This window comes from Fistularia commersonii, chromosome 12, assembly GCF_037954325.1.
Source record: "Fistularia commersonii isolate RoL2024-O1a breed Wild chromosome 12, RoL_Fcom_v1.0, whole genome shotgun sequence".
In the NCBI taxonomy this organism is placed as follows: domain Eukaryota; kingdom Metazoa; phylum Chordata; class Actinopteri; order Syngnathiformes; family Fistulariidae; genus Fistularia; species Fistularia commersonii.
The window spans coordinates 4,533,413-4,558,201 of NC_141295.1; the positions used below are offsets into that span (position 1 = coordinate 4,533,413).

The 24,789-nt window shown below is 46.5% G+C and overlaps 3 protein-coding genes across 5 annotated transcripts; 2 read left to right on the forward strand and 1 right to left on the reverse strand.

Annotated features, from left to right (window-relative positions):
* Positions 1-341: 341 nt before the first annotated feature.
* On the forward strand, positions 342-3,012 carry prokr1a (prokineticin receptor 1a). The gene is made up of 2 exons (XM_086156124.1): positions 342-769; positions 2,312-3,012. Exons 1-2 carry the CDS (start codon positions 342-344, stop codon positions 3,009-3,011), a joined length of 1,128 nt encoding a protein of 375 aa, XP_086012250.1. The 3' UTR covers position 3,012.
* A 1,436-nt stretch (positions 3,013-4,448) lies between these two features.
* On the reverse strand, positions 4,449-15,896 carry aplf (aprataxin and PNKP like factor). The gene is made up of 10 exons (XM_086156490.1): positions 15,511-15,896; positions 14,348-14,419; positions 11,267-11,430; positions 11,055-11,187; positions 10,197-10,323; positions 9,238-9,368; positions 6,675-6,904; positions 6,485-6,598; positions 6,353-6,399; positions 4,449-5,713 (listed from the first exon to the last, which is right to left on the reverse strand). Exons 1-10 carry the CDS (start codon positions 15,601-15,603, stop codon positions 5,505-5,507), a joined length of 1,320 nt encoding a protein of 439 aa, XP_086012616.1. The 5' UTR covers positions 15,604-15,896; the 3' UTR covers positions 4,449-5,504.
* Positions 15,897-16,308: 412 nt separating this feature from the next.
* Positions 16,309-22,198, forward strand: fbxo48 (F-box protein 48). 3 transcript variants are annotated; one of them, XM_086156493.1, is made up of 4 exons: positions 16,370-16,402; positions 17,359-17,397; positions 21,154-21,453; positions 21,537-22,198. In XM_086156493.1, the coding sequence occupies exons 3-4, from the start codon at positions 21,178-21,180 to the stop codon at positions 21,696-21,698; spliced, it is 438 nt and encodes a 145-aa protein (XP_086012619.1). In that variant the 5' UTR covers positions 16,370-16,402; positions 17,359-17,397; positions 21,154-21,177; the 3' UTR covers positions 21,699-22,198. The 3 variants fall into 3 exon arrangements, with proteins under 3 accessions (XP_086012618.1, XP_086012619.1, XP_086012617.1); XM_086156492.1 differs by lacking the exon at positions 17,359-17,397 and having other exon boundaries at positions 16,309-16,402; XM_086156491.1 differs by lacking the exons at positions 16,370-16,402; positions 17,359-17,397 and adding an exon at positions 20,679-20,853.
* Positions 22,199-24,789: the final 2,591 nt, after the last annotated feature.

Sequence of the window (24,789 nt, forward strand, 5' to 3'; positions counted from 1 at the left end):
AAAGCTTATAACTTCAAATCCTGACCCCTGCACTCATCACTTCCTAATCGACGGGCCCCACGCGGTAAAAATCCCGCTTCTGCGATGTTTTCCCCCAAAACTTTGGGGCCGAGACGCCACATTCTGCAGCCGTGAGACAAATCTGACAAGTACCTATCATCGACGGCTCGTCCGGGCGATGCCATCGACAAAAAGGCCGATGGATTCCAAAGCGGACGCTAGCTTAGCATCAAACCCAGCGGGAAACCGAAGCGAAGGGAGCGGTTCGCTAATCTTAACACGATGCCCTTTTGCAGGAAATGCCCGTAAAAGTTTTCCGAAGCACGTTGACCTGATCCGACATGGCTGAGGCGGCCAACGGGAGCGCCTCGCTGCCGGACTACTTCCTGGCCGGCGACGACCCCAGCTACGAGGTTCCTCCGGACGAGATCCCGGACACCACGCGGGGCCCGGCCTTCTTCGTGGCCACCATCGTCATCGCGGTGGTGTTGGTGGTCATCATGCTGGTGTGCGGCGTGGGAAACTGCCTGTTCATCACCAGCCTGGCGCGCTACAAGCAGCTCCGAAACCTCACCAACCTGCTCATCGCCAACCTGGCGGTGTCCGACGTGCTGGTGGCGGCCGTTTGCTGCCCCTTCCTGCTGGACTACTACGTGGTCAAGCGGCTGTCCTGGGATCACGGCCTGCTGCTCTGCGCCGCCACCAACTACCTGCGCACCGTCTCGCTGTACGTCTCCACCAACGCCTTGCTGGCCATCGCCGTGGACAGGTGGGTCGCCCCGGGTAACCGGACGGTAACCTCTGCAAAAAAAAAAAAAAAAATTTTTGGTGTAAAGTTGAAGCTCCAAGCAAAACAGCAAAAAAAAAAAAAAAAAAAATTGTGTCGAAATTAGTAAGAAATGACAGGGAATTCGAGCAGAAATGAAATAAAATTGAAAAACAAACAGTAAATGACCACTTTTATCGTGAAAGGTGTGAATCGATAAGTCGTTTACAACTTTTTTTTTTTGTGCCGTTAATTCTTCCACAGCAATAAAATAGTAATAATGAGTCTGCAGGACAGAAAGCTGCAGGGCTTTGCAGATGCGACCGCGTTCGCTTGTAAATCTATCAGGAAGGCGGACGAATGGGTTTCAAGTAAACAGATGAGTGACGCGGTTTATGAACCGGAGCGTCAAGAGTACCGGGAGTGCAGCAGTGCACGTACGCTCGCCGTCATGACCAAGCGGGACGAGCGGGCGTTAAAGCGACCGACGGGGTGAGGTGGGAAGTGAATGCTAATTGCAGCTTAATGAGGTTGGAAAGGTAAAATTTAAAAAAGGGCTTCGGCCTTTGAAGAACAGCGACGCGCCTGTATGTTTGCCGATAAAAACACCGGCGAGCTCCGTCCCTCCCTCTTTCCGTTCCTCCTCCACCTCACATCTTCTTTCATGTCCTCGCCTCCTTTCCCTGCTTTTATGTTAGCAGGGTCCATTATCCGCCCACTGCGTGTGTGTGTGTGTGTGTGTGTGTGTGTGTGCTGGTCCTTCATATCACCTCAGTGCAACATGGTTCTCCTTGACCCTGGCTGAGGGCCCCCTCGGGCGCCCCTGGAAGCGGGAAGGAGGGAAAACACACATTAGGGACCGATGGAGGAAAAGCTCACACACTCCCGCATGTTTTTTTTAGCGTCAGCTAACGCTGAGATGTTCGAGAGGCCGAGAAGCTCCGCAGCTTCAGCATGGAAGGCAGCATGGAGGAAAAAAGTTCCTGAATGACAGCGCAGATCCAGGCAGAGCGCGGCTGCTAAATGCTAATGCTAATGTTGATAGCGGACAACTAACACGACTGGAAAACGCAGTCTGAATGAATAACCCATGACCTCCAAAACCATCTTCTGAAAATCCATATCTGTCGGCGGCGGTGGCGGAGGCCTGCGTTTCGGGAGCGGCGGCGCAGGTCTCATCCATCATGGCCGACAAGCGCGCTGCTAAGAATAGCAACCGCGGAGGTGAGGGAAAGGTAATTGTCCGTGCTCCGGAGAGGTTTAAGAGTCACACATCTGGCACATAAATTCTGCCTCGGCCCAGGACGGAATGGGAAGACGGTATCCACACACACACACACACACACACACACACACACACACACACACACTGACAAGCGTGCTAACAAGGCGCTAACAAGGCTATCGAGGCTATCACATACATGCCAGCAGAGCTAGTTAGCTTCAGAAGCTAACTAGCAACCAGCTACATCTAAAACTGTCGCATTCTGTATTCAGTTTAGTGTGTGTATGTGTGTGTGTGTGTGTGTGTGTGTGTGTGCGCAGGTACATGGCTATCCTCCACCCGCTGAAGCCTCGTATGAAGCACCAGACGGCCTACTGCGTGGTCGTGGCGGTGTGGATGGTGCCCGTGTTCATCTCCATCCCCTCGGCCTACATGGCGTCCGAGACGGCGTACCCTCAGGCGGAGGGCGGAGCCTACAAGACCTTCTGCGCCCAGATCTGGCCCGTGGACCAGCAGGTGTACTACCGCTCCTACTTCCTCCTCATCTTCGCCCTGGAGTTCCTGGGCCCCGTCATCATCATGGCGGTGTGCTACATCCAGATCTCCAGGGAGCTGTGGTTCAAGGACGTCCCCGGTTTCCAGACGGAGCAGATCCGGAAGCGCCTCCAGAGGCGGCGGAGGACGGTGGTGGTGCTGATCCTGGTGCTGGTCGCCTACGTCTTGTGCTGGACGCCGTACTACAGCTTCGCCCTGCTGCGGGACTTCTACCCCACCCTCATCTCCAGGGACAGGAACTCCCTGGTGGCTTTCTACATCATCGAGTGCATCGCCATGAGCAACGGGATCATCAACACCCTGTGCTTCGTGACCGACCGCAACAACGGCAAGCGGCCGAGGAGAGCCGGCAAGCTGCCGCTCACGCTGGCGACCTTCGTGGCGGCCAAGTCGGCGGACGAAGGCGAGGCGCGCACCTCCTCCCTCCGCGTGACGGAGGAGGCGGACGGGCCGCGGCCGAGGTAGAGGTAGAACCCGGAGCCGAAAGCGTCGGACCTTCCGGACGGAGAAGTTAACCGACGATCACGGAAAATGTCACCGCGGGCCGAATGAACGGCGATCGATTCGCCCGCCGATCCTCAAAGGCCTCAAAGGCGTCCGGCCTCCCGGCGGGACGGACAAGAATAGAAAGCCGGCAGAGATGGACATGACAAGAGATTGGCGAGGAAAAAAAAAGGGTGAAATATAAAACGATATCTGACGCAGAGGCTAAATCGTCCACGACATCAGAGCTCCACTCATGCGGGACTCTCGAATCGCCAATAATTGCTGTTTACGGATCTTCCATCACCCGTCTCATTAGCTCGTCATGTTAGCATGCTTCCTGAAAACACGGTCGGATCCACATCTTTTGCTTCCATTATCATGATATCATCAGTGATAGTTTTCCAACAGATGAGCCGTTTCAAAATAAATAAAAATCTGAAACCGCCTGCCTGTCATAACTCACGGCTTTTCGACGTCTGCAAGTAAAAAAACGGCGTCTCAAAGTGCTGACGGCGTCGGCGCTTTCTATCACAAGGGGTGATAATATTCAAAACAGGGTGAAATATTCCTGGCGGCGCTCCGGTTTTTATTTACGACGTTCTCCGCGACCGATCCTGTCACTTTATGGGACGATCGGAGAGGTGCTGAACCCCGCTTTTCCCGAAACCCCATGCAAACAACATAGTGCCGTCCTCTTACATCACACTTTCATCACAACGCGGGCTCAAAGTGCGCCGGATTGCATCCACACACACACACACACACACACACAGACGTGCAGGGCGCTAGCACTTTGCATTCAGTGTGTTGCTCAAGGATACCTGGGCATCATTCAGCTGCAGGAAACCGCTTGAGGGTCCAATGTTCCAAAGGCGGCAGGATACGTGGACGCCATGGCGACTCAGAGACCGCGTCTAAATTCCAAATGTGTGTGGGTGTGTGTGTGTGTGTGTGTGTGGCGCCCTTCGACGCTCTGCACAATTACAATCAAGAAGCACTGAAGGGTCGGTCAGTGGAGATCTTTCTGCCGACGTTTCAAACGAAGATGGCTGATCCGGCGTTTACGCGGTCGCAGACTGGAAACCGAAAATCCGAGGGGAATCTTGGACGACGTCGACTCTCCGACGTGTCACCGAAGAGCCCAGATTGAAAAGCGACGGCCTGAAACAGCAAAAGCTCTGCAGATACCAAGATCTCAATAAACTGTAAAATCTCAGGTCTTCCCACAGAGGTATCGTTAGCATTAGCGCCATAAGCTAACTCAATTCTCCATGGATACGTATTTACGGCGGCGTGTTGTCGGCACGGGCATCCCTTGGATGGGGGCGTCCCATCAGAGGGAAATGAGACAGTAATTTTTAAATTTCAACGTTGATAAATCCATTTTTGGAGGCTGTTAGCCCTTTATTCCTCTCGCGTCCAGACCTTCGTTTCTGCATTCAGCTCCACTTTCTGCATCTAGATGACTTCCTTTACCTTCTCGGGTCAGTGAGTAGCTCAAGAACGGCTGAAACCGCCATTTTTTATTTTACAGATTTTTCAGTGGCTTCTAATGAAATATTTCCCATGCCTTGCGTTTCACTCAGATTTCCCGTCGACGGTCGTGAAAGGTCATTTTGCAAACCCGAAACGAATCGAAACATATCTTCTACGTCACGGGAGCGACTGAGAATTTCTCACGGCTGATTTAAAAAGTGAAGTCGTCCAGGTGTTTTCAGCAGGCGTCACTGGAGGAAACGAAAACATCTGATTTCTACTAAAATCAAATAAAGCGTTTGTCTCTAAGCCTCATCTTCAGACCTCCGGACGCTTTAATAATATATTATCCGTCAGTGAATTTATCTGCATCGATTCCGATTCTGATGATCACCAAACGTTTAAATGCAAAATGTCGGACGAATCTGCAAGAAACTTCCACGCTTGGATCCCGATTGGAGATTCCGCGTCCGTTTCGTGTCGATCTCGTGCGGATCTTGGATGGAAACGTGAGCAGCGCCCGTCCTCGTCCCCGCAGGGCTAATCCTCTGAAAGTAGCTCGTTTCCACAGCGCGTGTTCATATTAAAATCAGGATTATCAGATAAAGGAAAAAAAAAAAAAAATCCCTCTCCCCCTCGTCAAGCCTCCGCTGTGTCGAGGTTGCCATGACAACATGCAAGGGTCGGGGAGTCAAGCACGACGACAAAAAAAAAAAAAAAGATCAATAAGTGATCGTGAGGACGTGAGTCTGCATAGCTTCCTCCGCGAGGGAGACGGAGCTAATATGAAGAATATGTAAACAAAAATCATTCATGGGAGATAAAGACGACCGACTCGTCTGTTTCTTTTAATGTATTCTGCTTTTAAAAAAAATATATAAAGCTAGAAACGTCCGGAGGGGATTTGGAAAAGCGAGGAATGGGATGGGATCCGTCCGACATTGAAATAGAAGTTGTGTTTTCCGTCCCGCCGGCGTGTTGAGAAGCTCTCCGGAGCTACTTCGGCCTCCTCATGAAGGCCCGGGCTTCTCTCTGCAGCCGCTTCACGTCCTCCTTCTCGCCGCCGTCGTCCGAGTCCGGCGGGACGTAATCCGAGTCGTCGTCCCCGTCCCCGCTGCTGTCGGTGATGAAGCTGTCATCGGAGGCCTCGTCCTCGCCGGCGGCGGCGGCCCGGAAGCCCGCCGCCGCCGCCTTCCTGGAGCGACCTGCGTGCCAAATCCACATTTTTGATTTTTTTTCCCGTGTCGATGCGATTGAAGACGAGACGGATGAGATTTTCTGGACAAACCGGGAAGTGATTACAGAGCAGGGGGCGGGGAGGAAAAAAAAAAAAAAAAAAAAAAAGAAATTGCCAGCACGTTGTGTAAGAGGTGGCGTAACCGCGGCGATCGGGACAAGAGGTCATTTTCGCGGCGGGGGAGGAGGGTAATGAACTGTGGAGGCTCTGAATCACATTAGACACCTGTAACAAGAAAATCAATGCAGCCAAATGGGTTTATGGATTGTAAGCGAGATGCTGACAAGTCCAGAGTGTGTGTGAGGAACTTAAGGAAGTGGTTGCGTTGGCGGCACCGACAGCAGACAATTAATGGCTCTTATTTAAGCCATCGACTTACAACCGCCCGTCTGCATCGCTCTGCAAAGCCAATAAAGTCACACTGTGTGTGTGAGTGTGTGTGTAAGCGGGGTTACTCCACTGACGCCGTGAACTTTGACATAAATATTCACTTATATGTTTACCTTGGGTCATTTCTTGTTGATTTTTAAATGATTTTGAAATAGGGAGCTGATGGTTGTCGCGCGTTGAAATCGCCGCAATATGATTGGACGAGCAGGAAGCTCACCTGGTCTGCGGGTGTGCTTGTATTCCTTCCGATGAAGCGGGTTCTTCCTGTGCAGGGGGATAAAAAGCACGGCGCTCAGCTTCCAAGTGGGTTTAAAATCCCTTCATTTGAAATTTGACTCGGAGGCCTGACCTGTAGCAGTCGGTGCCGTACGGGCATTCTGGTCGGTCCTCTTCATCCTCCTCCTCCTCTTGGTAGTCGCCGTCGCCGGGGTGACTGCACTCCTGGAAATGCAGCGGGTTCTTTCTGAAAACGCAAAAACCAGGAGGCTGTCAGGTTTGTGCCGGAGACTCGCCTCACCTGAGCGGATTCGCGTGCGTACCTATAGCAGTCCTTTCCGTACGGACAGGCCTTCCTGGGAGCCGCCGTGGACGCGCCCGTGACGTCCTTTCCTGCTGCGTTTTGTCCGAGTTTCGGCGTCACGTTCCCAGATCCGCTGTCGGGGCTCGTCGGCGCTCTGGGGCTTCTGTCCGACGCCCGGCCTCCCTTTACCTCCTCGTCCGACGGCCCCTCGGCCCCGGAGTCAGGTCTGGGGGTGTGTGAAGCAGCAGTCTGGCATTTCCGAGCATGCACGCACACACGCACACACACACACACAGTCTTATTATTACCATCATTTCTGGACTGTTGAGCACACCTGAATATAAGCCGCACTGGCTAAAATTGATGACATGTGTTCATATTAAGCCGCAAGTGTTGTTACATGAGATATGATGAGATGATGAGATGAGAACAACTTTATTAATCCCGAAGGAAATTGTTGTGCCAGAGTTTCAAGTTTTTTTTGTTTTTTTTTTGTTTTATTTAATCCCGAAAGAAATTGTTGTGCCAGAGTATCAGGTGTTTTTTTTTTGTTTTTCTTTTGTTTTATTTAATCCCGAAGGCAATTGTTATGCCAGAGTTTCAAGTTGTTTTGTTTTTTTTTTGTTTTTTTTTTTTTATTTAATCCCGAACGAAATTGTTGTGCCAGAGTTTCAAGTTTTTTTTTTGTTGTTTTTTTTTATTTAATCCCGAAGGAAATTGTTGTGCCAAGAGTTTCAAGTTTTTTTTGGTTTTTTTTTTGTTTTATTTAATCCCGAAGGAAATTGTTGTGCCAGAGTATCAAGTGTTTTTTTTTTTTTTTCTTTTGTTTTATTTAATCCCGAAGGCAATTGTTATGCCAGAGTTTCAAGTTGTTTTGTTTTGGTTTTTTTTTTTTTTATTTAATCCCGAAGGAAATTGTTGTGCCAGAGTTTCAAGTTTTTTTTTTTTGTTTTCTTTATTTAATCCCGAAGGAAATTGTTGTGCCAGAGTTTCAAGTTTGTTTTTTTTTTTGTTTTTTTGTTTTATTTAATCCCGAAGGAAATTGTTGTGCCAGAGTTTCAAGTTTGTTTTTTTTTATTTTATTTTATTTTTTTATTTAATCCCGAAGGAAATTGTTGTGCCAAGAGTTTCAAGGTTTTTTTTTGTTTTTTGTTTTTGTTTTATTTAATCCCGAAGGAAATTGTTGTGCCAGAGTTTCAAGTTTGTTTTTTTTTTTTCATTTACACTGAATTCTTTTTAAACTTTTAATTAAATATATAGCGGTAACTTTTTTTTTTTCCCCAAACAGTGCCTCTCACACAGCTGATGAAAAAGGTTAATTATAAATAAAACAAGGAAAAGTCCATCCATTCATCCATTTTCTATCCCCGCTTTGTCCTACTCCGGCTGATCGCTATTTTTGTCTTCTTGCTGTGCATTAAAACTATCAAAGTAGTCGTCTTCGGTGTCGGAATTGAACGGCCTCAGAATTTCACGCTAATTTTATTCGTCCGATGTGACGGGGCTAAATGTTTTGGCGGCGTGCAGCTCTTTAGCCCAAAAAAAATCCATAAATTCACCACGTCGTTGTTTCAGCCACAGCGTTCAAAGCAAAGTAGCGGCTCATAGTCCATAGTAGTTTTAGTAGCATTAGAAGTAATCATAGTACTGTTGTTGTATTTCTGTACTGCAGTCCTTGCAGTCATAGCAGTAGTAGCGGCAGTTAACGTAGTTGCAGTAGTAGTAGTAGCAGTCGTCGTGGTAGCAGCAGTAGTAATGGTAGCAGTAGCAAACGTAGAAGTCGCAGTAGCAGGAGTAGTAGCAGTAGTAGTAGTAGCAGGAGCAGTAACAGTAGTAGTATTATTAGCAGTAGTAGTAGGAGCAAGAGTAGTAGTAGTAGCACTTGAAGTAGAAGTAGTAGTAGGAGCAAGAGCAGTAGTAGTAGTAGTATTTGCACTAGTAGCAGCAGTAGTAATAGGGGCAATAGCAGTAGTAGTAGTAGTAGTGGGAGCAGTAGTAGTTGGAGGAGTAAGAGCAGTAATAGTAGTATTAGCAGTAGTAGTAGAAGCAATAGTAGCAGTAGTAGTAGTAGTATTAGCACTAGTAGGAGCAGTAGTAGTAGTAGTAGTAGTAGCATTGGCATTTGTAATAGCAGTAGTAGTAGGAGCAAGAGCAGCAGTAGTAATAGTATTTGCACTAGTAGCAGCAGTAGTAATAGGAGCAATAGCAGTAGTAGATTAAGCATTTGTAGTAGGAGCAATAGTAGCAGCGGTAGTAGTAATAGCAGTATTAGTATTGGAAGTAATAGTAGTAGTAGGAGCAACATTAGTAGTAGTAGTAGTATTCACAGTAGTATTCGCAGTAGTAGTATTCACACTAGTAGAAGCAGTAGTAGTAATACTACTATTACAGTAATAATATTATTAGTATTGGAAGTAGCAGTAGTATTAGCAGCAATAGTAGCAGTAGTAGTGGTATTAGCACCAGTGCTAGCAGTAGTAATAGGAGCAATAGCAGTAGTAGCAGTGCTATTAGCACTAGTAGTAGTAGTAGAATGTTTAGTAGTATTTGTGTATCAGACACTGCCCCCTGCTCCTCCTCACCTTTCCCCTCTCCTTCCTGGGCTTCTTTTCCCCGTTTTTAAGCCCCGCCCCTTTAGCGGCGGCGGCAATGGTGGCCTGCGGGGCTGTTCCTTCGTCGCCGCCCGCCGCCGCGGGCTCCCGCCGCCTCTTTGCTGCTCAGAGAGAGAGAGAGAGAGAGAGAGAGAGATGTCGGCTCAGAAAAAGATACATACCTGCAGATCCCCCGTTTGCCAGAGCCAATTAGAAGGCGGACCAGAGACAGACGCCACGGCCCTGTGACCTGCAAAACCCTGTCATTTTCAGGAGCCTTCTTGTACATTCTTAATGTCAGCCCTAATATCAGCGCTGACATTTTGCTTCTGGAGTTTGGTGTAAATCAGCTTTAATTGGCTCCGTGTTCCACATGTGTGATGATAACACACATTCAAATGAAATCACTGACAGACTGTGGGACAAAAAGGGGCGTGTCCTTGAGAGGTTGACAGCTGGAGGGGGCGGAGCCACAGGAGATTGACAGCATGAGGGGGCGGAGCCACATGAGATTGACAGCAGGAGGGGGCGTGTCCTTGAGAGGTTGACAACTCGAGGGGGCGGGGCCACACGCGATATAAACATGTAGATTGAGAACAGGAGGGGGCGGGGCCACATGTGATCGACAGCTGGAGGGGGCGGGGCCAAATGAAATTTGATTGACAGCTGTACAGCCCCCGTTGGAGATGCCGGTGCCATCATTTGATTGACATGAAAGTGTGTGTGTGTGTGTGTGTGTGTGTGTGTGTGTGTGTGTTTGAGGCTGGCGGGGCGATGATTATTTGACGTTTGTGACTAACAGCAGTTCCCATTCTTTTATTGCAATTGACCGTCACTATCTGCCAAAAACAAAGAAGCTACCGTGAATCTTAGCATGTTCTTTGTTTGCGTTGAGTCCGAGTCACAAATAGCGCTCTGGTGGTTCCTGCCACCACAAGCCCGGGTTCTACCTTTGGCGCTGGGGGAAGAGTCGGGCGGAGACGAAATCGACGCCAACATCCACGGAGGCAGAACTCTCCTCCTGCGAGGGGATGGCGTGACGCCGTCGCCCATTTCCTGCGCTGGAGTTGCCACTTCCTGTGGCAGACAGAGCAAACAGAAAGTGATCACCGCCATCCCATCGTTATCTTTCATTCAAGAGTCCTTTACCCTTCAGCTTCGGACGGGTTAAAAACACAATTATAAAAAGCCCAGTCTGAAACTGGGCTTTATATAATTGTGTATATATATACATTATATTGTGTATATATACATATAATTGTGTATATAAACATGGGCGGGTAACAATTATCACTTCACACTGTTAGCATGTGTGTGTGTGTGTGTGTGTGTGTGTGTGTGTGCATATGTGTATATATGTATGCAATCCAGTCAAACCTATATGTGTGTGTGTGTGTGTGTGTATGGCTATATATATGTATAGCCATACACACACACACACACACACACACATACACACACACACACATATATATATTTGACTTGATTGCATACATATATATCATCAATCAGTCATGAAGGCTGACATCCGTGAGACGTTTGGTTTTTGAGGCCAAGATAAAGTGTGAATCATGCAAAAAGTAAACAGTTAGATTATTAGAAATATCAACTATTTATAATTTATGATTAATATTATAAATACTTTGTAATACTAATAATTTGAGTCTAATATTATAAATTCCCTCCTTACTTTTTAGTGGTATTTTTTTTCTCATTCATTAATCCTTACTGTGCAATAATTTACTTACGACCTGTCATGTTGCAGGACTCTGAGCGTCCAGCTGCTCGAGCAATTGAGAAGAACGAACCAGGTTCTTGTCAGGACGCCTGTCGTCTCCCTGATCGGATGGCGCTGGGAGGGAGCCTCCGAGCGGCGGCGGCGTCCTGCCGCTCTGTCCAGCACCAGGAGGTGGATCTCTGTCGTCGGTCGCTTGACTATTTCTGTCAACAGCAGAGACATCAGATGAATCCCGAGGAGCCGCCTTTCAGATGCAGAGGTTCGGTATCTGAGATGAGGTACCTGGCGGCGGCGTCCTCTCCGGATACGGCGACCACCTTGTAGACGAAGAGCCCCGGCAGCAGAGACAGGAGGTCCCCGTGACGCAGGGGGTGCCAGCTGCCTTTCGTCAGGGGTCGGGGGTCGTCGTCGGGGGACGGCTGGACGAAGCACGGGTTCAGGTGGGTCTGGGAGGCACGACGGGACGACAAATACCGAACATTTCACCTGGATTCAGACTCTTGGAAATCGTTTAAACCAGGAATGTCAAACTCATTTTGGTCCAAATACGGCCTAATTTGATGTCAAGGGGGCCGGACCAGTACAATCATTACCTAGAAGTAACACTAAGTCCAAATTTTTCCTTTGTTTTAGTGTAAAGGATGTAAATGATAAAAACCTTATATGTAATAAAATGTTCCTCTAAAAAGTACATGAAGGATTAATATCAAAAATAACTATCAAACAAAGAATTGATGAAATTACACCCTAAAAATATTGCTGAGATTAAAGAGAAAATCTTGTCAATGTAGGAAAATTTGCCACTTAAAATTTATTAGAAAATGGATTGTTAGCATGTATAAGAGGAGGTATAATGTTTAATAAGAATAAGAATAAGAACAACTTTATTTATCCTGAAGGAATTGTTGTGCCAGAGTTTCAAGTAAAACATAACAATAATAGATCATAGTAGGAAGGAGGGAGAATAAGAAATACAAATAAAATATAAAGTGTCAAAGTTAAGGCTATCAAGTGTTTTAAGGTCTTAAAAAGTACAAAGATTTGATTTACAAGCGTGATGGTGGCTATTCTGGTTATTAAATCAATTTTTTTAATTTTGCCTGTATTTTTTTGCTATCGTTTTTGTGGTTTTTATAGAAATAAGAAAAGAAAAGATCATTTTAACAATGTCACTGGACGTTTTTTCATCAAAAAATGATTTTGTTTTCAAATTTTGAAGCAAAAAAATACATTGCAAAGTTATTTTTTCATTAGCCGTTTCTTTTTTAAACCCACTGTATAAAACTCACAGATACATGTGAGGAAAAAAACGCGCGAACCGCACTGACACAAAGATTGGATTTCAGACAGAGGGACGCAAAATATTGTGACGCTTAAAAATCCACTCAATACAAACAGGAGAATTTACTGCTGAAAATGCAAATTTTAAAAATCTCAATTCGGACTAAGCAAAGAGGGGGAACTAATTTCTGGTTAACTCAAATATCCGCGTATATAAAAGTGTGTTTAGAGTTATCAACCCATGTATCTGAGAAGGCTGCCCTTAACTGCTTCACAAAAAAAAAAAGGATTGTGATTTGTATAAACATGGCTTTTTTTTTTTTAACGCCTGCGTCCTCGCGGCTCGATAAGTCACCAGATGTTCCTCACCTGCTCTGACAGACTAAAATTGAACTTAACAAAACCAGTCACACGTTGCCACTGGTATTTTATCGACCCAATTTTCACACCTTCCAGCGAACCATAAATCCCCCCTCCCTCCCTCCTGCCGACGCGACGTTGCATGGCGGCCTTCGGTAAACCGAGTTTGCCGGGGTGATTGACTAGATTCCTCCTTTTCAAACTCAATCAGACGGATTTGTTTCTATATTTTTCAGCAGCCTACGGCGAAAAGAAAGAAAATCCGCCCGACGATAGTTTGACAGCGTTCATTTTCTCTGCTTTATGGAGCCAGAATGAAGACGAATGCGCGGCGTGGAGGAGCCTGGAGGCCACGCTCTCGGAGGACTTTCTCTTAGATTCGAAAGGGTCGAGGACACGATCGATTCCTCGCGGCTAGAGGATCTTTTTTTTTTTTTTTATTATTCCCAACTTGAGGCGCGCTTCGGCAGCCCGTGACGGATGTGGGGTAATTAGCCGAGTTCACCGTGTTTCGCATCAGAATTAATTTTCCTGGACAATTTTAAAATAACCGTGTTTACGTGAGACAAATGATGCTACCGTGGAAATACGGTGACGGATTTCAGCCTCGAGGCTCTGATCTGATAATATTTCCTTTTCGATTAAGGTCTCCTCGGTTAACAAAATAATAAGTCAGTATAATTTAGCTCAGCCTTGCGTTCACTTCACGCCAATAAACACCATAGCTTTTGCGCTTAACCAACTGATCCTGGATTTCTGTTCCCATATTTAGTTAATTCAAGAATCTATAAACTGGCTCATGATTTCGACCGCTTCTCGTCTGTGAAACGTCAACTTCCCGTCAACATTTCACTAAACTTTCACCGGTGACCTGTCAATCACCATTCACCCTCTCGTACGGAAAATTTCGTTTTATATGAATCGACGGACTATTTTTGGAGTGTCTGAGGAAGACGGGGAACCTGGGCGGAACAATATTCCTCGAATGCAGGGCTTCTTGCTATTACATACACTATTATTTGCTGATTGGAATGAAAAGGGAACGATTAAATGAATCAAGTGTTAATGATTTTAGTTAAACACATAACTGCATTACAGTATGCCCTTGTTTTTCGCAGGGGTTACGTTCCAAAAAGAACCCGTGATAGGCAAAATCCGTGAAGTAGAGGCCTTTTTTTTTTTTTTTTACAATTATTATACAATTAAATACTCTATTATACATCGCTGCTGTCGTCCTTATGTTTTTTTCTTCCTTCTTTATGGAACGAACGGAAGATTCATTCATTCCGTAATGCCGACCTACAGCCGCATAGCTTTTACCTTCCCTTAGCATGTCCAGAAGTTTAACTTCATGTGCCATAGATAGCATCTTCCTGCCGCAGGTGCTTTTGTCTGTCCAGAGCGTTTTGTTAACATTACGGGTTTTAGAGAAACTCAAAATTGCAAGAGAATTTGCACGTACGTCATGTAAATTTGGCAAACCGTTTTACGTACGAGTACATATTAAACTGCGATGTTATCGACGGACAGGTAGAAAAGAAGCGGAGTGACTTTTTAGCCAATCAGAATGCAGAACACGATGAACGATGCAAATCCGTGAAGTAGCGAAACCGTGAAAAGTAAACCGCGTTATAGCGAGGGATCACTGTACTGAACTCTATCTTTAACTGAGATGTTTCTTCAGGCCCTTGAGGAGGACAACCGCTGAGGGACCAGACTTACAGCTTTGAGGCGGAGCTGCCCATTCAGGTTCTCCAGAAGGCCGTGGTTCCTGGACACCCTCCGGTCGCTGACCTGAGAGGAGACGAGGAGATTTTATGAACACAAGAAGAACTGCAGACTCAATGTGAAAATAAATAAACAAAAAAAAAAAAAGGTGTACGCTTGGCGAGTTGCTTGTGATTTGCTCTATTCGTGTAAATGTTGAGACACTGTCCTCTAGTGGTTCACTGAAAAGCTTGCAACGCAGAGTTGGACACCGAATACCTGCTCTCAGCATTAAGTCACTACTAAATGCTGGATGTTTAGATTGGACTAACATTAAATACATAATTAAGCATTTATGTTATGGTTGTGAATACTGTATACCATCAAAACCATTACTTAGTGGATATCATATGATGAGTATTTCCCCGTGACTTTGAGATCATTCTGTACATTCTGTGGCATTCAATGAATTCAATTTCAATATTAGGTATTTATTGGCATTTCTGATTCAGATCCTTACAAATGTGTTTAGCCTCTGTGCAATGACGGGATTTCCTTCTGCTCGGATGTCTCCGGAAATGTCAGAACAACATTTGTAGTGATTAGATTCGCATTTTTAAAGGTTGGGTCGGAGATGCTGTGTCAGGTCTCAGTCTGCAGCCCGAGAGAACAAAGATCAGATTTTCCAGTAGATTAACACAATGATTAGATTAGATATTTTCTATATAGTGCTCATAGATTCTGAAAGAGTTGGTGGCTTTATGATATCTTATGCTGCGAATGACCATACCAGACATACAAAGGCTGTCTGCTTGTGAGCCACAACACATTTCTATCACTTGGTTTTGTTGTTGTGGCTCTGGCATCCGCCTTTAAAGATATTGTGATTGATTGTAATTCATTAAATAGGAAGGGGAGGCTTGTGAAGCGTCTTTGTGTACCGTGAAAAGCGCTATACAAATCGTATGTATTATTATTATTATTATTAATATCGTGACAGTCACTGAGAAGAAAATAGAAGGGGAGGAAAACACAATCTAGATGTTATCTAGCTAGAGAAGAGGTAAACCATTCATTAATTTCATTAGAAGAGCCATCAAACACAGCGTGTCCCTGGAGACAACAAGTATGCAGAGATAATACGGAGAACTATTCGAAGAGCCGGACTAGGGACTCACTCCCAGAAGAGGACCCCGGCCCAGCACCGTCTCCCCTGGCGGCAAGTGGACGGGATCCCCGCCGTCCACCGGGACGAGGTCGAAGCCGGACATCTGCTCCGAAGGGCCGGACCGACAGGGGGAAGGTTTCTGCGACAAAATCCCACCCTTTGCCTTCACATACACGTTATTGCGAATATAATAGTGATGGCGTCATTAGCTTCCTCGTGTATCAATAGTAATCCCCCGAGTTCACAACTTTAACCGGTATTTCTATGGTTTGGTTTAGTAGTCGCTTCGTCTCTGCGGAATTAAAGTAAAACTAAAGAAAGAGAAGACAGGAAACAAAACATTGAACTACTTTCGCTATCAATTGACGAAAACACACCGCTGTGCTGTTTTCAAAACTTCCGGGTTACAACGCGCATGCGCAGTAATGTAACTCCCGGTCACTGAAAAAAATGTTTTAGTTTGACTTTTCATTTTTTTTGGGGGGGGGGGGGGGATTACCGCGGCATGCCATAAAATCATAATGTTTGATACTCAAATATATAGTATAAGTTTAAGAATTGAAATGTGGTCGTCGGTGATAAAAATGTTAGTTTTTATTCGGGGTATTTTTTTTTCTTTTTTTTTTAAATTCTCATTCACCTTAATTTCCTTTTCAAATTTATAATAATTTCTTGACATTTTATATTTGTAATTGTTTTTTGTTTTTTTGTTTTTTTGTTTTTTTGTTTTTTTGTTTTTTTAAATCCCGGAAACGTATTCCGGTTTTTTAAATCATCCCTTGTCAGTGCGATTTCAAATGCTGCGCAAGCGCACTAGAGCAAACAACATGATGACGTAATGTCTGTGTGTAAACAGCCGTCAGGGCATTTAAGCGGTCAGCTGTCAGACGCGTCGCGTTGAGGTAAGAAGCCGTTGTTCGCAAAACACGCGATAAACTTATTTAAAATTAAACAGCTCACCCAAAACTTCAACATCAGTGTGGTTCAGAAAAATATTTATTTCAGTATGCTTGTTTCGCTGCTAGCTAGCTAGCCGGTCTCGCTAGCCGTAGTCTCGTGCAACTGAACGTGACTCAGAGCAGGAAACAGTCATCTGTTCAAATGCTATTTCAACACAAAAATGTGCCTATAAATCCAATATTATGGTCTTATTCGCCGAAGTTGTCTTTGCGAAACATACAGTGAAGGTTGCAGGTGAGGATTATCTCCAGTGGACCTTTGTATACAATGTTTACAGGCATGAACAGTTGCACGCATCACATTCACGGTACATCTCGATGTCATTTGGGAGTCTATCTATCTATCTATCTATCTATCTATCGATCGATCTGTCTATTTATCAATCAACCAGTTTATCTATCTGTCTGTCTGTCTGCCACACAAGTCATTTCACTGATGCGTGTTGGGTAATGACTGAATGAATCAATGAACGCCTTCACTGTTACTGCTTAGTCGTACAGACATTTGCAGAGCTGCATCTCTTAAACTTTATCCTATGTTGGGGTCGGCAGCGACCCATTTTTGTTTTTAAATGCATATAAGAACCACAAAAACATTATGGTACTTTTGCTGTTGGGGCCGCTGGTGACCTGTTTAAAGATAAGATTATAAAGTAATAATTGCAGCTAAAGCTGATATCACAAGTGCACTGTCAACACACTGTTGACAGTGTGTTTTTCCCTTGCACACACTCACAAAAAAAAACAAACAAGCAAAGTCATGGCATTTACAGACACGGCAGACATGTTGCGTGAAGGTAAGAAGCCATTGTTCGCAACTTTTTTTAAATTAGATTTTGTTGAACAGCTCAACTAAAACTTCAACATCAGTGTGGCTCAGAAAAGTCCTTTTTTTTCAGTTTTCTTCTTTTGTGGAGGTTGTCTTTCCAAAACATACGGTGAGGATTTTCTCCAGAGTACTATCTGTCTCTCTGCCTCAAAAGTCATTGACTGAATGAATCAATCAATCAATCACCTTTAGTAATTGGTCAGAAATACAAATACATTTGCATACAGTGGGGCAAAAATGTATTTAGTCAGCCAACAATTGGACAGAATTTATTTGCATATGATGGTGGGACTGGGAAGACTGAATCTGCAATAGGTAATGAAGAAATCAACTGTGGAAGCAATTATTAGAAAAGGGAAAACATAAAAGACCACTGATAATCTCCCTCCATCTTATGACAGGAAAAGGTAGAGAGTTGGTCGACATGATGCAGAGAAGGAAGGTGGATATACTGTGTGTCCAGGAGACCAGGTGGAAAGGTAGTAAGGCTAGAAGCTTAGGAGCAGCTTTAAGTTGTACTATTATGGTACTGACAAGAAGAGACATGGAGTAGGAGTTATCTTGAAGGAGGAGTTTGTTAGTAACGTCCTAGAGGTGAAAAGAATGTCAGATAGACTTATGAGTCTGAAACTGGAAATTGAAGGTGTGATGCTCAATGTTGTTAGCGGCTATGCCCCGCAGGTGGGATGTGAATCTGAAGAGAAGGAGAAGTTCATGAAAGAGTTGGATGAAGTGATGCAGAATATTCCCAGAAATGAGAGAGTGATGATTGGTGCAGACTTCAATGGACATGTTGGTGAAGGCAATAGAGGGGATGAAGAAGTGATGGGCAGATTTGGTATCCAGGATAGGAATGCCGAGGGACAGATGGTGGTAGATTTTGCAAAAAGGATGGAAATGGCTGTAGTGAACACCTTTTTCCAGAAAAAACAGGAACATAGGGTAACTTATAAGAGCGGAGGTAGGAGCACGCAGGTAGACTACATCTTGTATAGACGAGGTAACCTGAAAGAGATCAGTGACTGCAAAGTAGTTGTAGGTGAGAGTGTAGCCAGACGGCATAGGATGGTGGTTTGTAGGATGACTCTGGTGACAAGGAAGATGAAGAGGACAAAGGCAGAGCAGAGGACAAAATGGTGGAAGCTGAAAAGGGAGGAGTGTTGCATGGTTTTCAGGGAGGAGTTGAGAAAGGGTCTGGGTGGTCAGGGTGAGCTTCCAGATGATTGGACAACAACAGCTAGTGTTATCAGGGAGACAGGTAGAAGAGTACTTGGTGTGTCATTTGGAAGGAAAGTAGATAAGGAGACTTGGTGGTGGAATGAGGAAGTGCAGGAGTGTATACAGAGAAAGCGGTCAGCGAAGAAGAAGTGGGATACTGAGAGGACTGAAGAGAACAGACAGGAGTTCAGGGAGATGCGGCGAAAGGTAAAGATAGAGGTAGCAAAGGCAAAACAAAGGGCTTATGATGACTTGTATGCTCAGTTGGACAGTAAGGAGGGTGAGAAGGATCTATACAGGTTGGCGAAACAGAGAGACAAAGATGTAAGGGATGTACAACAGGTCCGGGTGATTCAGGACAGAGAGGTAAATGTATTGACAGTTGCTAGAAGAGTGATGGGAAGATGGAAAGAGTACTTTGAAGAGCTGATGAATGTGGAAAATGAAAGAGAGGCAAGGGTAGAAGAGGGGACTATTGTAGACCACAAAGTAGCACAAATTAGTAAAAGTGAAGTGAGGAAGGCATTGAAGAGGATGAAGAGTGGAAAAGCAGTTGGTCCTGATGATGATATACCTGTGGAGGTGTGGAAGTGTCTAGGAGAGGCAGCAGTAGATTTCCTGACCAGATTATTCAACAGGATCTTAGAGAGTGAGAAGATGCCTGAAGAATGGAGACAAAGTGTGATGGTGCCTATTTTTAAGAATAAAGGGGATGTGCAGAATTGTGGAAACTATAGAGGGATTAAGTTGATGAGCCATACAATGAAGTTATGGGAAAGAGTAGTGGAAACTAGACTGAGAGCAGAAGTCAGCATTTGTGAACAGCGGTATGGCTTCATGCCTCGGAAGAGTACTACAGATGCAGTATTTGCGTTGAGAATGCTAATAGAAAAGTACAGAGAAGGTCAGAGGGAGTTGCATTGCGTTTTTGTAGACCTAGAAAAAGCATATGACAGGGTGCCAAGAGAGGAGCTCTGGTATTGTATGAGGAAGTCTGGAGTGGCAGAGAAGTATGTTAGACTGGTGCAGGACATGTATGCTAGCTGTGAGACACTGGTACGGTGTGCTGTAGGGGTAACCGAGAAGTTCAAGGTGGAGGTGGGACTCCATCAGGGATCAGCTCTGAGCCCCTTCTTGTTCGCAATGGTGATGGAAAGGCTGACAGATGAGGTTAGACAGGAATCCCCATGGACCATGATGTTTGCGGATGACATTGTGATCTGTAGCGAGAGCAGAAAACAGGTAGAGGAAAATCTAGAGAGGTGGAGGTATGCTCTGGAAAGGAGAGGAATGAAAGTTAGTCGCAGCAAGACAGAAAATATGTCTGTGAATGAGAGGAACTCGGGTGGAGCGGTGAGGCTACAGGGAGTGGAGATCAAGAAGCTGGAGGGTTTCAGGTACTTGGGGTCAACAGTCCAGAGCAACGGAGAGTGCGGAAAAGAGGTGAAGAGACGGTCCAAGCTGGTTGGAATGGGAGGAGAAAAGTGTCAGGGGTACCAAGAGATAGAAGACTATCAGCCAGAATAAAAGGAAAGGTGTACAATACAGTGGTGAGACCAGCGATGATGTTTGGACTAGAAACTGTTCCAATGACCAAAAGACAGCAGGCAGAACTAGAGGTTGCAGAGATGAAGATGTTGAGGTTCTCTTTGGGAGTGACCAGGATGGATAGGATCAGGAATGAGTCTATCAGAGGAACGGCACACGTTCGATGTTTTGGAGAGAAGGTCAGAGAAGCCAGACTGAGATGGTTCGGTCATGGACAGAGAAGAGATAGTGAATATATTGGTAGACGAATGCTGGAATTGGAGCTGCCAGGCAAGAGGTCTGGAGGAAGACCAAAGAGAAGATTTATGGACGTAGTGAGAGAGGATATGAAGGTAGTTGGTGTGAGAGAGGAGGATCCAGAGAACAGGGTTAGATGGAGAAAGTTGACTCGCTGTGGCGACCCCTGACGGGAAAAGCCGAAAGAAAAAGTAGAAGAAGAAGAAGATAATCTCCCTCCATCTGGGGCTCCACGCACAAAAATCACAAGAACAGTGAGCAAAAATCCCAGAATCTTACAGGGGGATCCAGTGAATGACATGCTGAGTCACCCGTCCAGCCCCCGGGCAACGAAGGATTGGCTTCGTAAGAAGCGTTTCAAGGTCCAGATCGAAACCCCATTGAAAATCTTTGCAGGGTGTTGAAAATCCACGTTGCCCGGCGACAGCCCCGAAACATGAGCGCTCTAGAGGAGATCTGCAGGAAGGAATGGGACAAAACACCAGCAGCAGTGTGTGAAAACCTTGTGGAGACTTGCAGAAAACATTTGACCTGTCATCGCCAACAAAGGGTATATAAGAAAGTATTGAACTTTTGTTCTTGACCAAATAGTTATTTTCCACCATAATTTGCAAACTTGTGCAAATAACTTGCACAGTTGGTGGCCGACTAAATATTTTTTCACCCCACTGTCGCTGCATCTCTTAAGGTGGCGAAATAAAAGTTTGATTTTAGTGCAATATCAGTGGCTCACTGTCTTTTTCATGGAAACACAAGAAAGTGTGTAAAGTCAGTGAAGATAGTTAATTACAGTAGTACGAGGAAAATAACAATTAGCATGATTGTTGATGATTATCCCCCTCCCCCCCCCATGTGTTTCCAGGCGGACTCTGCCCTGTTATGCAGGATGAGCCTGGAGGAACCTGAGCCGTGTATTTCCTGCCTTATCTCCGCCGTCCTCGCGCGCCCTCGGAACTTCGCCGAAACCCTGCCGACGGAGATGAGCGAGCGGATCTTCGAGGAGCTGGACGCCGAGAGCCTGCGCAGCGCTTCGCTCACCTGCAAGCTTTGGCATCACATTATCACGGGCAGCGAGCCGGTGTGGAGGCGGCAGTGCCTGCTGGTCCGAGGTGTGTGTCAGAGGGAGGTGGACGGCGACAGGAGAGACGGGCTTTCCTGGAAGGTACGTATCAATGAACCCAATCTGCAGAACCCGCAACAAGAGAGTCGCAGGTACGAAACAATGCTTCGTCGCTATGACTTCAGGTCACGCTGGTGAGGAACTACACCCGCAGCTGTGTGAAGCAGGACTGGCTGCGAGGACGTTACAGCCGCGTGACGTCAGCCGACGAGCTGAGCGGCCGGAAGATGGTGCCGCTGGACGCGGAAACCTGGGGCGAGATCCTGCAGGCCGAGTTGGACAGATGATCCACGACACTACTTTGTATATTCTTTTAAACGTCGTACTGTTTTAATCAAATCATGCACATTTTGTATTTGCAGTCCCTATGTCCTCTATTGTGAGTCGCTTTGGATAAAAGCGTCTGCCAAATGTAATGTAATGTAATTTTTTTTTTTTATATCTGCATCGTTTTGGCTTTTAAAGACAAATACGATTACAGCGTAGCGCTTAGCGCAAAGACAGTTTCATGCTCCCGGATGAGTTCTGAAGCGTCCGAGACCATGAGCTGGGCGACTGAGAACCTCCGTTCGCACAAAATGATACAAATCATTTTAATCGCACGATGCAAATTTTGTTAAAAAACAAAACAAAGGTTCAGTTCTATTGCCTCTCCGTCCAGCAGAAAGGACATTTTTAGCAGGTGAAAACGTGCAGGATCTTTTTCCTGGCGTTATTTAATCTCATTCCTGTGGTGGAATTTATCTCCTTCAGATGTCGCGGTGCAATAAATAATAGAAAAAACAAATATGATGGTGTGTGTGTGTGTGTGTGTGTGTGTGTTAGTTATCCTTTGGGGAAAAATGAGGAAAATAACATGCAAGTGCAACAAATTTAAATCTGAAGAAATACATTTATTATGTGTATTTAATAGATTTGATCTGTTTGTACTATGACTAAAAAGTGACCTTTACACAGATGTGATCCATTTTATTTCGCCTACCTCCCTAGAAGCCCATGAGCTCAAATGCAACAGCCGCAGGTATAACAGAAGTAAAGCAATATTAAATATAAATATCATTACGGGGCTTGCAGGTGTTGCATTTTGAGCGGGGAGTTCTAACCTGCTGTAGATTTGAGACCATCCTTTCAGTCAAGTTCGGAGTTGCGCAGCTTAACTGGGAGGTTTATTCACCAGCTTGATCCCATTTTTGATGGAATCCATCTCAAAGCGGGTCGCAAACGAACCCAGAAACAGTTTTTGTGCGGAGACGTTCAACAGGCTGGCCGCGTACCCTCTCCTGGCCTGCAAAACAGGAGTGTGTGCACAGAAAACACCCTCTAGGAACCTGTTTTTTTTTTTTCACCACCATCCAGTTGTGGTTTCGGGACACGGTCGGGTCCGAAAAGGCCTCCTCCATCTGCCTGACAACCTTCCTCACCACCAGCAACAGGTTGTCACACACACACCGTTCCATTCCAACTCACTTATGAATCATAGCTTCATCTCCTGCATAGATTTTAGCTCCTCCAGCATGAAGTCCACAAGGTGGCACCTGATGGGCTAACACAGGTCTGAACACTCCGTCCTGTGAGACCCTCCCGTCGGCCAATCCCATCGCTTCAACACGAAATCACACACACACACACACACACGCGCGTCGCCGTCGGAATCGTTTGGAAAAGCCGGCGACGTTCCACCCGCGAAACATCTCTGGAGTGCGTGAGAAGCAAACACCCGACGAACGCCCCCCGTAACCGTGGCGACCTCCGATGTTAATCCGACAGATTTCAGTCCTTGGGTTGCGGCCTGTGTCCGCGCACTTTGTGCACGGGAGCGGCGGCGGCGGCGGCGGCGCGTTTCTGCCTCTTCCTCTTCTTCCCGTAGTTATCCTTGCAGGACCAGTCGGGATGCTGCTGGTCGTGGAGCTGCCTCTCTCTCGCCGCCTGCCGGTAATACTTGGCCTGCTCCTCTTTGCTCAGATTCCTCCACCGCTGGCCGAGGACGGCGTTCACCGCCGAGTTGTTGGTGTTGTTCAGCTCCGCCGCCACTTTCCGCCTCTGCTCGTCCACGAAGCAAATATAAGCGTTCCGAGGCTTCTTGATGTACGGCCGATCCTTGTCCTGCTGGCTGTCGGTTTTCTTTTTGGACCTCCTGGGGTTCTTCGGCGGAGCGGCGTTCGTCGGATCCGCCGGATCCTCCGCGTCCTCGACGGGACGCTGGTAAGCGGCGGCGGCGGCGGGTGGCGTCGCTCGGGGATCGTAATCCAGCGGGGCGGCGGCGAGGCCGAAGGCGCGCCCTCCCGACCAGGCGTCATCGGACGCGTGAAACGGAAGGAACCGCTCGTAGACGGAATCGGCGCTCGGGTAAACCGGCTGCGGGAAGTCGGGGTGCAGGTCGGGGTCAGCGAAGTGCAGAGGAGCCGCCGCCGCCGCCGCCGCCGCCGCCAGCTGCACGTAGCTTTCTCCGAGCGGGAAATCCTCGCCGTGACTCTCCGCGACAACCGCCTCGGCGGGCGGCGTCGGAGCTTGCGGCGGCGGCGAGTTGGATATCTCCCCCAGATCCACCAACGCCGCCCTGATGAAATCCATTTTTCCGACTACGAGGCGTTTGACGGAGCGGTGAAAGAATCCTGTTTGAAAGTTAATAAAGGGACTTTACAGAGTTCCAGTTGCTTTTGATGTCATAAAGATAAAGACGAGTTATGATTTTAGAAACCCATGCGATCCAATGATGATGGCGTGATGTCGCCAATAATGTCATCAACGCCAAGATTCTTATTTTCACACGTTTTTTCTTGGTTTGTTTAATCACATGAGGGGATTTGGAAAGGAGAGGCGCGACATCGGCGGGATCCCGACGAAAACGGCGCGTTTCTCCCGAAAACGGGATGACGGCTCCGTCCTCTGTCCAGAGGACGGGACGCCGAGCGGCCGGCGGCACTTTCAACCGACATGGCGGAAGATGTTTGAAAGCACCACGAAATGGACTTTTTGAGAAACCTCATCCATCCATCTTCTTCCGCTCAGACCTCCAAGGTGTTCCTCATCAGGACCTCCACCCTGGACCACCTCACCAGACGGATCCGGATCTCCTTTTAACCCGTTGGTCAAAAATCTGCGTCTTTCACGACGGGTTCTCTGACATCCGGAGGTCAGACAGATGTACAAAAGTGGTCCAGAATTTTACAAATCTGGAATCACACCGCTGGTCGCCGTGGAGACGGCATTCCGGACTCTGTGAATGAACGCTCGCGTTTCAACTTCTGACAGCTTTATTTCACTTCATTTTTTTCGTCGTTGTGTGCAAAGGCAGATCCGGTACGCGGTCGCCCCCCCCATCCCCTCACACACACACACACACACACACACATGCGCGCAGACCGAGATTTCTCACAA